General features: G+C 42.2%; 1 protein-coding gene across 5 annotated transcripts in view; it reads left to right on the forward strand.

The window, feature by feature from the left end:
• EHBP1 (EH domain binding protein 1) overlaps positions 1–17,799 on the forward strand; it is a 636,728-nt gene that overhangs the window by 319,832 nt on the left and 299,097 nt on the right. For all 5 annotated transcript variants that reach the window (XM_040351212.1, XM_040351213.1, XM_040351215.1 and 2 more), the window contains one exon: positions 16,371–17,255. In XM_040351212.1, the coding sequence (XP_040207146.1) occupies positions 16,371–17,255 (885 nt within the window). The remainder of the gene's footprint in view (positions 1–16,370; positions 17,256–17,799) is intronic.

Raw genomic sequence — 17,799 nt, forward strand, 5'->3', positions numbered from 1 at the left:
TGTGTGCAGCAGTCCTCCTCAGCCCCCCTAACACTTACCTGTGGTCCCTCTCTGTCCCTCTTTGTCCAGCAATGTTCACGAGTGTCTCAGGCATCTTAGATTCTCATTCCTGATGGGCTGAGACACAGCAGCTCCCACTGCTGTCAAAGTCAGCTAGCTAATCGGGGTGAGAGAGGGGGGTGGGGCCGGGTCAAGCTCCATGTCTGAATGGACACAGGGTGCTGTGACTCAGCTTGGGTGCCCCCATAGCAAGCTGCTTGCTGTGGGGGCACTGAACAGGAGGGAGGGGCCAGAAGCACATAAGAGGCAGCCGAGAAGGGGAGGATCCAGGCTGCTCTGTGCAAATCCACTGCAACAGGGCAGGTGTAAGTATAACCTGTTAGGGGAAAAAAACGAGCCTTTACAATCACTTTAAACTTAGTGTAGTTTCTTATTTTCAAGATGTCGCCATTTGTTTATATATATCTCAGTAAATGATATAAAATGTTTTATATATATATATATATATATATATATAGATAGATAGATATCTATATAGATATCTGTCTTTCTTTCTATCTCTCTATCTCTCTCTCTCTCACTCTCTCTCTTATATATGTATATATATATATATATATATATATATATATATATATATATATATATATATATATATGTGTGTGTGTGTGTGTGTGTGTGTGTGTGTGTGTGTATGTGTATATATATATATATATATATATATATATAGTACAGACCAAAAGTTTGGACACACCTTCTCATTCAAAGAGTTTTCTTTATTTTCATGACTATGAAAATTGTAGATTCACACTGAAGGCATCAAAACGAAATATAAAAATAAATAAAATATATTTCATATTCTAGGTTCTTCAACGTAGCCACCTTTTGCTTTGATTACTGCTTGGCACACTCTTGGCATTCTCTTGATGAGCTTCAAGAGGTAGTCACCTGGCGCAGCACCCCATCACTCTCCTTCTTGGTCAAATAGCCCTTACACAGCCTGGAGGTGTGTTTGGGGTCATTGTCCTGTTGAAAAATAAATGATGGTCCAACTAAACGCAAACCGGATGGAATAGCATGCCGCTGCAAGATGCTGTGGTAGCCATGCTGGTTCAGTATGCCTTCAATTTTGAATAAATCCCCAACAGTGTCACCAGCAAAGCACCCCCACACCATCACACCTCCTCCTCCATGCTTCACGGTGGGAACCAGGCATGTAGAGTCCATCCGTTCACCTTTTCTGCGTCGCACAAAGACACGGGGGTTGGAACCAAAGATCTCAAGTTTGGACTCATCAGACCAAAGCACAGATTTCCACTGGTCTAATGTCCATTCCTTGTGTTCTTTAGCCCAAACAAGTCTCTTCTGCTTGTTGCCTTTCTTTAGCAGTGGTTTCCTAGCAGATATTCTACCATGAAGGCCTGATTCACACAGTCTCCTCTTACCAGTTCTAGAGATGTGTCTGCTGCAAAAGGTGGCTACTTTGAAGAACTTAGAATATGAAATATATTTTCAGTTGTTTCACACTTTTTTGTTATGTATAATTCCACATGTGTTCATTCATAGTTTTGATGCCTTCAGTGTGAATCTACAATTTTCATAGTCATGAAAATAAAGAAAACTCTTTGATTGAGAAGGCGTGTCCAAACTTTTGGTCTGTACTGTATATGATAGATATCTATCTATATATATCAGTACATTTACTTTATTTATTTTTCCAAGGAAGGAGACTTTTATAGTTAAGTAACACAACCAGAGCCCTGCCTTCCAGGCTCACTATGTAGCAATATTCCAAAACCGTGGCTTGCAGCATACTTAAACTTTTTTGTCTGATGGACATGGAAAAAAAAACGTTGTTTGGCTACAGATTCAAGGCCCTTGTTGTCTAAAACTATAGCCAAACTGTAACTTTTCTGTCTAATGGACATTTAAATAAATGCTATGTAAGCTGCAACCCACAGTTTTGGAATTGTGTGTACAGTGAGGGAAAAAGTATTTGATCCCCTGCTGATCTTATACGTTTGCCCCAAAGAAATGGTCAGTCTATAATTTTAATGGTAGGTTTATTTTAACAGTGAGAGACAGAATAACAACAAAAATATCCAGAAAAACGCATTTCAAAAAAGTTTATAAATTGATTTGCATTTTAATGAGTGAAATAAGTATTTAAACCCCTATCAATCAGCAAGTTTTCTGGCTCCCAGGTGTCTTCTATACAGGTAACGAGCTGAGATTAGGAGCACTCTCTTAAAGGGAGTGCTCCTAATCTCCACTTGTTAACTGTATAAAAGACACCTGTCCACAGGGGCAATCAACCAATCAGATTCTAGTCTCTCCACCATGTCCAAGACCAAAGAGCTGTCCAAGGATGTCAGGGACACGATTGTAGACCTACACAAGGCTGGGATGGTCTACAAGACCATCGCCAAGCAGCTTGGTGAGAGGGTGACAACAGTTTGTGCGATTATTCGCAAATGGAAAAAACACCAAATAACTGTCAATCTCCCTCTGTCTCTAGCTCCATGCAAGATCTCACTTCGTAGATTTTCATTGATTATGAGAATGGTGAGGAATCGGCCCAGAACTAGACGGGTTCATTTTGTCAATGATCTCAAGGCAGCTGGGACCAAAGTCACCAAGAAAGCAATTGGTAACACTACGCTGTGAAGGACTGAAATCCTGCAGCACCCACAAGGTCCTCTGCTCAAGAAAGCACATGTACAAGCCCGTCTAAAGTTTGCTAATGAACATCTGAATGATTCAGAGGAGAACTGGGTAAAAGTGTTGTGGTCAAAATCAAGCTCTTTGGCATCAACACGACTCGCAATGTTTTGAGGAGGAGGAATGCTGCCCTATGACTCCAAGAACCGTCAAACATGGAGGTGGAAACATTATGCTATGGGGTGTTTTTCTGCTAAGGGGACAAGACAACTTCACTTTATCAAAAAGACAATTGACGGGACCATGTACCATCAAATCATGGGTGAGAACCTCCTTCCCTCAGCCAGAGCATTGAAAATAGGTCATGGATAGGTATTCCAGCATGACAATGACCCAAAACACACGGCCAAGGCAACAAAGGAGTGGCTCAAGAAGAAGCACATTAAGCCTTAAGTGGTCTAGTCAGTCTCCAGACCTTAATCCCATAGAAAATATGTGGAGGGAGCTGAAGGTTCGAGTTGCCAAACGCCAACCTCAAAACCCTAATGACTGGGAGAGGAGGGACAAAATCCCTCCTGAGATGTATGCAAACCTGGTGGTCAACTTCAAGAAATGTCTGACCTCTGTGATTGCCAGCAAAGGTTTTGCCACCAAGCACTAAGTCATATTTTGCAAAAGGGTCAAATACTTATTTCACTCATTAAAATGCAAATTTATTTATACTTTTTTTTACATGTGTTTTTCTGGATGTTTTTGTCTATTCTGTCTCTCACTGTTAATATAAACCTACTATTAAAATTATAGACTGACCATTTCTTTTGTCAGTGGGCAAACATTCAAAATCAGGGGATCAAATACTTTCTTCCCTCACTGTGTATGTGTGTGTGTGTATATATATATATATATATTTATAATGTGTGTCTGTATATATATATATATAATTTTGGTTATTGTGAATTATATTTGCCATATAAACACAAATGACCTTTCTTGTCCATTCCTTCTAGAAGGCTCAGTATAAATCCGTACAATTTACACAGACCTGCTGGTGTTTCTAAAGTTAGCAGAGTTACTTGTTTCCGCTCCCAAGTACCATCAAACAATGCTTTTCATTCTTTAAATCCAGAGGCAGTAGTCGATTTAAAGGAAGCCATTTACTTGTGTCACCTGATCTGGTCCAATATGTCAGTGTGTTATATAATTGAGTAATGTTTGAGAAACTGCCTGTAGTGCTTTTCTTGACAGTCAGCTATTGATGGCTGTCAGTCATGCTATCCAAATATGCAATATCCCATTTAAAAAAATGTGTCATATATTGGTTCATGTTGACATTTCCAGGCAGAATACACAACATTGAGTCACACTGGTACTTCCAACAGTGGCATTGTATTTGCCTTTTTATATATGGAGATGTCTGCTAGATTACTTTAAAAGTGAATTATTTTATGGTGCATTCTTGCTGTATATGTTCTCTTATTTTAGGCTAGACTAGAGAACGTGTTCACTTTTTCCTCATCTTCAAACCATAGGGAGCAGGTATTCTGTAGTCCTAACACTTTCTTACAACACTGTTCAAGATGAGACTGCAGAGTTCACAGGAGAACCCAATACAGAGGCGGTCACCTAAGGCCTCACACTCATAGGGGCCTCGTGGCTGCCTAACTTACCCAATGCCTTACCGCAGTTTTGAGGGACAGGGGACCTTAACGCTGATGTGCTCAGGCAGCGTTAAGAGCCCTGGCCATCGTCCCTAACAACCAGTAAATATCGGTGACACCACCCCCTTGTGACGTCAATGACCCAGCATGCCCTCAGTCAATGACGTCACAAGAGGGTGGGTTCACCAGGTGACATCACCAGGTCGCCCCCAGCCCCTTAGTTATTAAAAAGCAGGATCTGGGGGGCCACCTTGTTAAAGGGGGTTTCCAGATTCCGATAAGCCCCCTGCCCGCAGACCCCCCAAAACCACCGGCTAGGTTTGTGGAGAAGAGGCTCTTGTCCTCAAATTATTTTTCCAATCATGGGTGTGAGTGGGGCCCCATGTCAAGTTTTGCCTAAGGCCTCACAAAGCCTAGAGCCGCCTCTGACCCAATATATTGCACATATTAAACCAATTTTGGATTGGATTCTTTGGATTTGTGTACACTTTAAAGAGGCTCTTTACCCTAGAAAAAATAAATAAATAAGTCGGCAGCTACAAATACTGTAGCTGCTGACTTTTAATAAAGGGACACTTACCTGTCCAGGGACCCAGTGCTGTCCTCACCGGGCCAGTTCTTTGCCGGTCTTTAAGTCTCTGAAGCCAGCATGTTTACTGTGGGACTTCTCGCTGCACATGCGCAATCCACGCTGCACTTAGGCCCCTTTCACACTGGGGTGGGGGCAGCATATTTTTTGTGTGGCCCCGGACATAGCTGTGTCTTAATTATTTTTGTGCACAGCTTAATGCAGTGCACATTTTCACATGTAGACACAGCTGTGTGTGTGGATTTATTGTTTATGTAGTGTTGCGTTTAAATGCCAGTCACACCAAGGGCAGTAGGACTGTGTTGGGTGGCAATTCTAGCGCAGTCCCACCACACCCCCACTGCAAGACAAGGCAAACTGCCTTATATGCGGGGGTGGCTGGTTCACCCGACTGCATTGCATTGGTGTGCGGGCAATGTGCAATAAACAAAGGTACTGCATGCAGTATTTTTTCTCAGGGCAGCACATTCACCGGCCTATAGAACTTTATGAAATGTCACTGTGTGATTTTTCAATAAAGTTTGTTAAGAAAAAAAAAAAAACGAACATTGAAATGTGTCAGGATCGTCACATGAGCACTTCTAGGACCGCAACTCGCACCAGATGCTGCGTTGTAACACAACTGCTGGTGTGAATGGATCTTAAAAAAGAACACACATGTAGCCACCACATTTAAAGTGATTGTACAGTATTCTTTAGAAAAATAACAAACATGTTATGCCCACCTGCTCTGTGCAATGGTCCTCCTCTTCTTGTGTGCCCCCCCCCCCCCCCCGGAAATTTCTGGCTTCTTCCTCCCACCGAGTGACTGCCATAGGAAGCCACTTCCTATAGGGCACTTGTGCAGGATCGCTCCTGAGTCGGGTTGTTTGCATCTATTCAGACACTTAGCCCGGCCTTGGCCCTAACCCCCACCCCCGCTATGCTCACAGGTTTAGACTAAGAGCAGAAGGAGCCAAGGTAGCCCTACTGCAAGAATAGTATTATAATGTCCTTGAAGTTTAGCTTTATTTTAGAAACCTTTTGCATAGAGGTGAAGTTGTTTGCTCTATTGCTGCACAGATCTGGAAGAAATAACAAAGCACACACAGATTCAAGTGAAAATGTGCATGCCTCTTTGTATTTAGACAATATCTACTTATCCCAGTGTTCAGGTTTAAATACACCATTATGATGCACTGGATTTAATTTTTCTATTTATTTTTAATGAATTGAGACATTACATTGCCTTTTTTTCTCCTGGACATTAATTATCTATTATACCCCTTTGGCAATACTATTAAGATCAATTGAAGGGTAGGAAGGTGGGGTCAGCAAACTGTTGTATTTGCCCACAGGCATTGCAAGTACTGACAACAAGGACAGTAGGTTGGTTTTGTGCTGTATTAGGTGAGAAATGTTTGAAACCATGTGCAACGTAATGTCTGCTATAAGAATTTCACCAGGTCTTTCTTCCCCCAAGTATTCTTCTCGGAAGTTATTCAGTTTGGTTCAGTGACTAATTTTTTGGGTCACTTGTTAGCTTTCCACAAGGAATGTGTTAAATGCAGTACAGTCAGTGTGTTTTGTTTTTTTACAGTATACCTATTAGTAAGTGCCGGTTCACACTACAGCAACTTGGGATCCAACTTGTCAGACCTCAAGTCGCCCCAAGTCGCTGGACATAAGAAATTCCATTGAAGTGAATGAGAGCTGTCTTAATGTACACTACTGAAATTGCTCCGACTTCAGAAAAGTTTCCTGTACTACTTCAAGGCGACTTCTAGGCAACTTGTAACCATAGATTTTGATGGAAGTTGCCTCCAAGTCGGATCTCCATCTATATTGAAGCGACTTTACAGTTACAGGAAAAATAAAATAGTTTACCCAGGCAAACGCCTCCCTCCCACAGAGCTGATTATTCTGTGATTGGCCACAGCCAAAGTTGCCTGCCCTGGAGGCAACTTTAAGTCGCGTTGTAAGTTGCTCAAAGTTTAGCTGAAGTTGCCTCCAATTCGCTTTGCAAAGTCGCACTGTAAGTCAGGTTGCCCCTGTGTGAACTGGCACCAAGGCCATGCAGAAATGTTTACTTTGTTGTAGTTAGAGTGGAGTAGGTCTTTATCATCTGGGCTTTTTACTGTTTATCAGGACCCCACTGGAGAAATGTCCCCCAATTATTTGCCCAACTGTGACTAGCTCTTTGGTCTTCCCCTTCCTTCACCAATCTCATATGTACATTGGCTTTTGTTCATATTAGAACTGCTTCTTTCCTCATACAAGTCAATATAAATGCAAAAGTAGCTTGGAGAAGGTAGCTGCAAAGTAAGACGAAAAAAAGATCAAATGCACCTCTAAAGGTCTGGTTGATCTTCAAAGCATCTCAGCCTGATCTCAAGTGCAAGTTGAGTATACCTGAAAAGAATCCATAATCTTTACCATAGCCATTACTATCACTGGGCTGTCTGTGCCTCATCAGTAAATGCCATTTTGAGAAAGTCTGCAAATCGGTAACACCCCTTTCACACTGGGGCGGGAGATGCGGTGGTGGTAAAGCGCCGCTATTTTTAGCGGCGCTTTACTGTCAGAATTGCGGCGGTATTCGGCTGCTAGCGGTGCGGTTTTACTCCCCACTAGCGGCCGAAAAAGGGTTAATACCGCCGGCAATGCACCAGCGGTATAGCCGCAGTTTCCCATTGCTTTCAATGGGGAGGAGTAGTAAACACACCGCTCCAAAGATGCGGCTAGCAGGACTTTTGAAATGGTCCTGCTAGCACACCGCTCCAGTGTGAAAGCTGAGGGCTTTCACACTGGAGAAACAGCAGCCGCTGTTTCAGGTTGGTTTGCAGGCGCTATTTTTAGCGCAATAGCGCCTGCAAACCGCCCCAGTGTGAAAGGGGTCTAAGACGCTGTGTTTTTTCACAAGGTGGAATCGTAAGTTGCCCACATGACAAGAGGATAACCTTTAAAACCAATCTGGTGCAGCTTTGCACAGAATCCAATCGGCTTCCAGGTTTTATTGTCAAAGCTCAATTGAACAAGCTGAAGTTAGAAACTTGTTGGCTACTATACACAGCTACACCAGATTCTGAGTGCTGCAGTTTTAGTAAAGCTCCCCCAAAGTATGCCTTATTTTGAGCTCCATCCATTGGTAATTTTGGAAACACTCATGGAGATGCATTGCTATCCTCAAATTACAGTATAATGTAACACAGACCCCTGTAGTAACCTGAAAAAAGGTTCCAAGGTACCCTTTATTTGTTTACAAAATTTGTTTTCCTGCATTGGTACCCACCTTATGCCTTTTACTAATGGTGTAATTAACTGAGTGGCTCAGTATACAAGCGGTCATCAAGGCAGAGCTTTTTTTTGTCTGGCACATAGAAATGAACATCAGCTGAAATACTGGGATGTACCATCTCTGTAGCTTTAATTCCTGTTCACCGCTCCCTTGGATGGCTGTTTTTATTAGGCTTTTCTTAAAGGGGTGTTCTAGTCATTTTTAATGTGTAGTGTAGCTGCTGGCTTTTAATAAACATACACTCACCTGCTCCACGTTCCCTTTCCCCCCCTCTCTGGCCGGCACCTTCATTATAAGTGTGGGCACCCGGCCGTGACAGCTTTCGGCTTCACGGCCGGGCACCCACTGCGCATGCGCGAGCGGCGCTGCGCTATCCGATTGGACAGGCGAACGCCTGGGACCTGTCACGTGTCCCAGGCGATCGCCTACAGGGAGGGTCTGCCAAAAGGCAATCTGACTATTCGCCTTAGCAGCCCCTCGGTGGAAGGAGGAAGTGGGACAGGAAGTCCCACTCCTCCTGAAGCCCCCACTCCCCCCCCCCCCCAAAAAAAAATTGCATGCCAAATGTGGCATGTAAGGGGGCGAGGAGTGGATTAAGCGGAAGTTCCACTTTTGGGTGGAACTCTGCTTTAACTGCCTTTTCTTGCTTTTATTTACCAATACCGTGTATCACCCTAAACCTTTACATCTAGCAGCTGTCACTGTCTGACATGGTGTAAGTTTGTATCAGATAATTGTGATTGTATTTGAATTGGTCTGATTATCTCGGATGTACTTTTTATGTAGAACAAATCACTGCAATTACACAGCAGGCAAGAGGGGAAGGCTGATCAGCAATGATAAAGCCAAAGACAGATTAGTGTTTTGTGCTCCTTATCTCAGCCAACATCATTACTGATGAACTTTTATAGGTGGCTTTAGATGACCTGAAAGAAAAGTATTTCTTGGCTATATAGAGCTAATGTGGAAAATGGATGATGCTGATATATTGAAAGTCATGCAACTATTTATATATATTTTTTTAGCCCTTTTATGGACAGTTGTGCAATTATTGCCCACTTTAATAATTACCATATATACTCAAGTATAAACCAAGTTTTTCAGCAAATTTTTTTGTGCTGAAAATGCCCCCCATGGCTTATACTTGAGTCACCTTTTTGCGCCTGATCTCCCGGAATTGGGGATCCGGTACCGGCCGGCCGTAGGTCCCCTGAATCCCACTCTTCCTCTAAATGTGTGCAAAGTTTGTTGTCTGGGGGACCTATGGCCGGGGAGCATCAATTTTTCAAAGCCGGGCCCCCCTTCCATAGACTCCCATGTTAAACGGTCATTTCTCTGGTGATTTGGGGACCCGGTACCGGCCGGTCGTATGTCCCCTGGACCCGGAACTTGGCACACATGTAGCCCCATTTCTCCTCTAGGGGTGTGCAAAGTTTGTCGTCTGGGGGACATATGGCTGAGGAGCACCGCCGGGCCCCCCTTCCATAGACTCCCATGTTAAACATCAGTCTAGGCATGGGCACAGTGAGGCATGCACATGGACACAGTGAGGCATGCACATGGATACCCTAGGCTTATACTCGAGTCAATACGTTTTCCTAGTTTTTTGTGGTAAAATTAGGTGCCTCGGCTTATATTCGGGTTGGCTTATACTCCAGTATATACGGTACATAGCTTTAGACGTGGTCTAATATTGTTTTTTATCAAACTCTAGAATGATGTGTGATTTAAGCAACTTTTGTTTTTGGAATGATTGCTGTTGGTCCTTTACATGATGGCTGCATCATCTCAGAAACCTACTGGCATTCTGATACACTACAGTGTTTAACGTTCACAGACAATCATGTGATATATATAAAAAAAAGTCCTTTGATTGGCCAGTTTTGTGAGTAAAAACAGTCTGTTAATGATGAAGGTCTGGAAAGAATGGCTAAATGTGTTCATCCATAACGAAAGATCACAACTGTTCAATAGTGGTAGGGCATCTCGAAACACAAAGAATGTAAAACTGTGAGGGGAAAAGGTTACACTAGGGAGAAGATGACCATGTTGGGGTTCCTGTCAACTAAGAGCATGTAAAAGGGTTTAATTGGGGCCATGACTGTCAAAAATTGGTCATATGAAACCAAAAATGTAGTGATCTAACACATTTTGTTTCTGCTGCATCAAAAAGGTTGGAGTTTGGTGAATCATTTTTAATGAAGTATAGAGAGAGGTTTGCTGCATTCATTTGTGGAAAACAAATCTCTTGGAACCATATGATTTAAAGTCAACCTTGACCTATAAGCTCTGTCTTGGTCTTATCCGAATATCAGAATCTTTCTTTGCATTTTAACAGGATCACAATGTATGCTTTTGGGCAAAAATTGATTTTCAGACCTGCTTCTTTCTGAAGAAATGGCTTATTGCGTGCCTCTTTCCCATTCAGAACCAATATTATACAGGGGTTTGATATGGTTAAAAGGCACATTCTACTCTTTGCTATGTATGTTATTCAAAGTAATTTGTGAGGAAACCACCACACAGCTGTGTGCATTACACATGGTTGCAGTACTCTAATGCTGCATTTAGTAGGTTAAAACAGGTAATGAGGAGGCAACATATTGCTTCTTCACTAAAGCCTCGTACACACGATAGGTTAACCAGAGGATAACGGTCTGATGGACCATTTTCATCGGTCAAAACCGATCGTGTGTGGGCCCCATAGGTTATTTAACCTTCGGTTAAAAAAAAGCCAACTTGCTTTAAAATCTAACCGATGGATTGCTAACCGATAGGTCAAAACCGATCGTTGGTACAGTTAAAAAATCCACGCATGCTCAGAATCAAGTCGATGCATGCTTGGAAGCATTGAACTTCGTTTTTTTTCAGCACGTCGTTGTGTTTTACGTCACCGCGTTCTGACACGATCGGTTATTTAACCTATGGTGTGTAGGCGTGAAGGACCATCAGTCAGTCAGCTTCATCGGTTAACCCATGACAACGGTCCTTCAGACCGTTATCCTCTGGTTAACCTATTGCGTGTACAAAGCTTAACTTTCAAATGTCTCTGTGATCCGAGCATGAGTGGCTTTTCAGAGGAGCAACAGTCCTTGCCGCTATTATGAAGGAGCCCTAAAAAAGACACACACACTCACACTACTGTGCAAAAGACTTAGGCAGGTATGAAAAAAGGCCGTAAATTAAGAATGCTTTCAGAAATAGAAATGTTAATAGTTTATTTTTTATAAATGAACAGAATTGAAAGTAAATGAACAGAACAGCGATCCAAGTCAAATCCATATTTGGTGTGACCACCCATTGCCTTCAAAACAGCTTCAGCTTTAACCTTACTGTCCTCACCAAGCTACTGCTGTGCCGATGTACTGTTCAGTGGAGCAGGAGCTCGATCGGATCTGACAGCCTTTCTCATCCAGGATGCTGCGGCACCCCTGAGGACCTCAGGTGGCACCCCAGGGTGCCGTGACACCCTGGTTGAGAAGGGCTGCTCTAGAGACCCCCAGTTTTCTTTTTTGCCTGACACCTCTTATTCAGATGGTAAGGAAACAATAAATCTGCAATAAAATCCAAAGCAAAGGATTCCCGCACTACTAAAATATCTATCTCTATCCCCTTCTGACACCATCAAATAGACAGGAATTGAGAGGAAATCTGCCTGGGGAGGCTAAAGCAATAAATATTGCTATAGCTTCTACACCTTTCCCACTTTATCCAAAAGTAAAACATTTTTGTTTGGAATTGAGCTTAAAGGGGTTGTAAAGGTACAATTTTTTTTCCTAAATAGCTTCCTATACCTTAGTGCAGTTCTCCTTCACTTACCTCATCCTTTGATTTTTCTTTTAAATGTCCTTATTTCTTCTGAGAAATCCTCACTTCCTGTTCTTGTCTGTAACTCCACACAGTAATGCAAGGCTTTCTCCCTGGTGTGGAGTGTCGTGCTCGCCCCCTCCCTTGAGGGGGGAGGGGGCGAGCAGGGCGCTCTATATGTTGCAGATAAAAGAGGCTGTGTGTTAGTGGGCGTTCTGACTCTCCTGTAGTGCAAGGGAGGGGACGAGCACGACACTCCACACCAGGGAGAAAGCCTCGCATTACTGTGTGGAGTTACAGACAGAAGAACAGGAAGTGAGGATTTAAAAGCAAAATGGAAGGATGAGGTAAGTGAAGGAGGACTGCACTAAGGTAAAGGAAGCTATTTAGGGAAAACAATTGTACCTTTACAACCCCTTTAAGATTGTTTCAGACATAAGATTCTGACTTTAAAAAAAGTTGAGTTTTGAAGGGATAACATTTTAGTGTATGGTATATTTTGTAGTCAAATAAGAGAATTTTAGTCAATGGTTGGATTTTTTTTTGCAAAACCATAAATATTTGAAATGGAAGCAGCCTCTTTTAGTTGTGCTAAAAGGTGGATAAGGACAAAAATCAGTGTAAAATTGGTTTAGTTATACATGTATCTCTTCAAACACAAGCCGTTGCAACCGCGAATGATCAGTAAACATGTTTAAATAGCATGAACTCTATACTGCTAGTTGAAAATACAGTCCATTACGTTGTGGAAAGAACACAAATTACAGGATTCACAGGTGAGTAGCGATCCTCAGTGATAATAAAGAAAATAAATAAATAATGAAAGCAATAAATTGAGTTCTCAGCTAGAGCAGATTGGTAGTGATAGCTTTACACCACTGGAAATCTCGTCCTTTGATCCAGATTGATAAACTCTGATCTGACTCATGCTGTCAATCAGCATAGGGAACGTGGTCTGGAAAATATCACAGGGGTGTAAAAGGAAATTGTTATATAGAGAATTTTATAGCAGATCTCTAGATAATGGCTTCAGAGGAAGTATAAAGGATAAAAAAAAATCTTTCCAGAGCTGTAGAATAAGCATTAGAAGAGATATGCATGCAAATGTTATACGTAGGGTTTAAAGCATTGAGTGTATCTTTTGCTTAACGTTTCCATTATGCCCATTATGCCATGAATAGACAGTTCAACATGCAGAACCTAGAAAAACATAAAACTTGACTTGGTGCCCAACTTGTGGCCTTTCAGTACTTGTTGTGAGGCCTTTGGACCCCACAGTCTGAAGAGGTATTGGGAGCATTGATTTGTGAAGGGGTAATAGCAGTGATCTCTACTAGCCTTGCAGTGGTGGCCCATAATGCAGGGCACAGTGGCGCTGTCCCCCAATCCATGCGTCTGGCCCCCTAATCTACATGCAGGGTGTCGGACGCATGGATGCCAAGGTTTTTTTTTTTTTTTTTCAAGCAGTCTGTGATTAGAGCCAGAAGCTCCAATAGGCTTCAAAAAAAGATGGGCTCAGGGCATAGAGCACTGCGCTCCGAGCACACCCACATGTGTGACAATAGTGAATAAACATTCGATATTGTCTTCCTGATTCTCCTCCCGGTCAATCAGGAGCAGCTCCTGAGACCCGATTGGCCATGGAGTCTTAGGACTCCCAATAGTGTCTCAGGACACTTCCTGCTCCTCACGGAGGAGAACGGGGACGAGAATGGGCAGGCTCTTCATTCCCCCTGCCTCCGAAGTTCAGTCTCTGCTCCCACCGGGTGGTCCTATGCTTGTGGCGATCGCCGCTTCCCCCCATCCGCCAGTCATCTCCTGTGGGGGAGGGTGTTTTGTTTGCGGCAATCGTCTGCCGGTTATCTCCCGCAGGGTGGGGGGTTTGCTTGCTGCAATCATCTGTTTGAGGGGGCTGGCATCACCAGACACCACTGTAGCCTTGTATAACTTGCCCCCAGTCTCTTACTGTCTTTTGCAGAATTCTGTATCTCCAGCGCCCATCCAATCCCATAACAAGTCTACAGTCTTTGACCATTGTTTCCCTACTATGGTGGCAGCTTCCTTTCTTTCTTTTTTTTTAATAAAGTGACTTTTGTCACAGGGAAAGTTTTGTGTTTTGTTTGGGGTTTTTTTGGGGGACGGCACAGTTGCTAGCCTCTTGAAGAAAATGCTAGATGCCTGGTACTGTCTAACTTAAATATTTTTCAATCACTTTTTTTAATGTCAGCAACTAAAGCAGGCCATTTTTTCCTGCAACCACGGGTCTCTCCCACCGAGTCATTGCATTCTCCTGGAGGTGGGTGCAGGCAAAGCCACCCCCACCAGGAGAAAACAGTGATTATTGCTAGCAGTTATACCAGCCGCAAGCAATAATTGCATTTAGAATCTGGCAGGCTGGTTGTACCCAAGTTGATTGAGCGCATTTGAGCCAAAGAATAAGCATGACAGTCAGGAAGCCAGCATTCTCAAAGGAAACATTAAGCAACAACAGCCTCCATGATTTTCGAATGATGTAATCCCTTTAAGTTCTGGGTAAAGTGTGGAAGAGTTGGAACCTTTTGGTAACTTTTATGGTTATCCCCGGCAATGACTTTTACTTCTACTTTTTAAATTCATGCTTCAGTGAGTGATCAGTTCAGCCTAACTTTGGACACAACTCTTCTTTTTTTTTCGTTTTTCAAAATTTTAGGAGGGATTAGAACCTCTGCCCAATTGTTTTTTACTAATGGTTTCCCTGTTGTGGAGATTTCCCCTGACTTCCTTGTTATAGTCACATCATGTGACAGTCTTTACCATGTCAATAGTGATGCCCCGTACACAACCTTTTTTCCCATCGTAAAAACTTCGATAAGAGCTTTTTGTTGGGAATCTCGACCGTGTGTATGCTCCATCTGACTTTTTCCCACGGGAAAACTTCCCCCCAAAAAAAGAGAGCAGGATCTCTTTTTTCCCGTCAGGAAAAAATCCTAGCGGGAAAACTGTTTGCCTGTATGCTTTTCCGATGGGAAAAAAAACAAGCATACTTGGAAACAAGTCTTAATTTTCTCGGCTCATCGTAGTCTTTTACGTCACCGCGTTCTTGGCAGTCAAAAGTTCACTAAACTTTTGTGTGACCGTGTGTATGCAAGGCAGGCTTGAGAGGAAATCCGTCGGAAAAAACATTAATTTTTTTTCCGACGGGAAAACTGTTCATGTGTACGGGGCATAAGGGAACTAAGGGGAAATCTCCCCAGAGGGGACACAGACAGAAATACAACCTGATAGATGTTACAATCATTCCCCACTCTTAACAAAATGTGTTTGGTACTCATGGGTGTAGTTTATATTGGGTAAAAGGGTTTTCAGTGTTTATTTAGCTGCAATTTTATGTCTCAAATTTAAGGATTGGTACCCTATTTTTAATAATCTCTACTTGATCATCTCTGTTAAAAATGAAGGTTGAGGCATGGCGCAATGAATAATGACATACTGTAATTTACTGTGTACACGGACAAAAGTAGTGCCTAATTTCACCCTGGAGACTCTGTCTATCTGTATAGACAGTATGTTCTAATGCCGCGTACAGACGGTCGTTTTATGCGATGTTAAAAAACGACATTTTTAAAAACGTCAATTTAATTGACCGTGTGTGGGAGAAAACGTTGTTTTATGTCTTCTGAAAAACGACCAAAAAAAATTGAAGCATGCTTCAATTTTATGTGTCGTTTTTCAAAACGTTGTTTTTTACTTCACAGAAATTGACCGTGTGTAGCAAAAAACGAAGTTTCAAACGACGTTTTTACACCCGCGCATGCCCAGAAGCTAGTTATGAAGCGAGCTTCAATGGAAAAACGTGGTGAACGTAACCTCGCTTTGCTAGAGCATTGTGAAAAAACGATGGTGTGTAGGCAACATCGTTTTTGAAAATTGAAGTTTCAAAAACGTCGTTTTTTACTTCACAGAAAACGTCGTTTTTTTACATCGCATAAAACGACCGTCTGTACGCGGCATTAGACATGTAAAACTCCTTTCAATAGTCTAATTCAAGCCAATTTATTTTTCAGGTTTGAATAGGGAGGAGAAACGTTAAGACTTCTGTAGAATTTGAATGCTATGTGTCCATCAAGATTTTTCCTAATTTCCTGTTTGTCACCTTGACAGGAAGTAATGAAAAACTCTCACATGGGTGAAACGGCAATACAAAAGTGACACAATTTCTAATCTTTCCCCACTCTATCCAAATCTATACGAAAAAGGTTTTTGTTAAGTTGGGATTTAATATTATGTTTTAAATAACCAGATATACATATGTAATGTATTCCATATTACAAAAATATAAATATTCCTGTTTTCAACTTCTCTGTTAACATCAACTAACTTTTTTTTTTCTTTTTCACTTAAGGCTTATGATGGCTTTGCCAGTATAGGGATTTCTCGCCTGCTGGAGCCCTCTGACATGGTTTTACTAGCAATTCCAGACAAGTTGACTGTTATGACCTATCTGTATCAAATCCGGGCACATTTTAGTGGACAAGAGTTAAATGTTGTCCAAATTGAGGCGAACAGCAGTAAAAGCACATATAAAGTGGGCAACTATGAGACTGATACGAACAGTTCAATTGACCAAGATAAATTTTATGCAGAACTTAGTGATATAAAGCCGGATGGTGTACATGAACACAAGGAGGCAACAGCTACTGGGGCAGATTTTGTATCAAATGATGATTCTTTGTTAGCTAATGACATTGGGATAAGGGACCATGAGGTCAAATCCCAAGACTTAACCGAACAGTCCAACACAGAAAAGGTCTTGCCTACTCCCAGGACTAGAAGTCGCCTAGAGTTACAAAGCTCCAGTAGAACTTTGGAATCTGAAGAACAGAGGAAATATGATGGCACGTATTCACCTCATGTACATGCCCAGCCAATAGCTGCTAAAAGGAAGTTGCTTAAACCTGATGTTGCAGATTTTGGTGATTTGTCTTCCATTTCTCTTTCCAACAAGGAGAGTCCATCTTCTGGCACCGTATCTGGAGACTCCCATCAGTATATTTCATCAGAACAATCAAAGGCTAGTGTAACCTCCCCATTAGAATGTAGGGGACTGGATAATGGGGCTTTAGAAAAAAAAACTTTCTTACCTCCTGTAAAACTTGGGGATACAAATGAAACATTTGGAATTGTTCCTACAAAAGGACCTTCTGTACCACAGACTGAAATTAGTGCTCTATTGGATGCTACAAAGTCGGTTTCCAACCATTCAGATCAGGCTGGAAAGACACCTGAGGTAAGTCATTTATCTGTCTGATAACTGTGCTATCTGTTGACTGCTCCAAAATTTGCCTTTTGTGAGGTTTAATAGTATCCAATAATATTCACTGTGCCTGTCTTGGTAGAAAATGTTTACTTGGACATCTCGAAAAATTCTGGTAAAATAATACAACATGGAAGCATGTTGATCTGTAAATTGACCATGCAAGCTTCAATCTCCCTGTCTCCTTTGGCTTTACCGAAATGATGTAGGACCTACCAAAGTAGTCCATCAGATTTGTATACAATCAGCCATGTCCTTACACGACCATGTACAGTACAGTACAGTAGTACCTTGGATTAAGAGCATAATCCGTTCCAGAAGAATGCTTGTAATCTAAAGCACTCGTATATCAAAGCGAGTTTCCCCAATAGGAATCCATGGAAACTCAGATAATTCGTTCCACAGCCACTGCTTGTCTATGCAGTAACTTATGTGGCCAGAGGTGGGGGGCGCCGGAGACACTCAGAAACACTCAGAGAAGCTTGAAGACACTCAGGAATGGAGTGTTTCCGAGTGT

Source organism: Rana temporaria, chromosome 4, assembly GCF_905171775.1.
Source record: "Rana temporaria chromosome 4, aRanTem1.1, whole genome shotgun sequence".
NCBI lineage: Eukaryota > Metazoa > Chordata > Amphibia > Anura > Ranidae > Rana > Rana temporaria.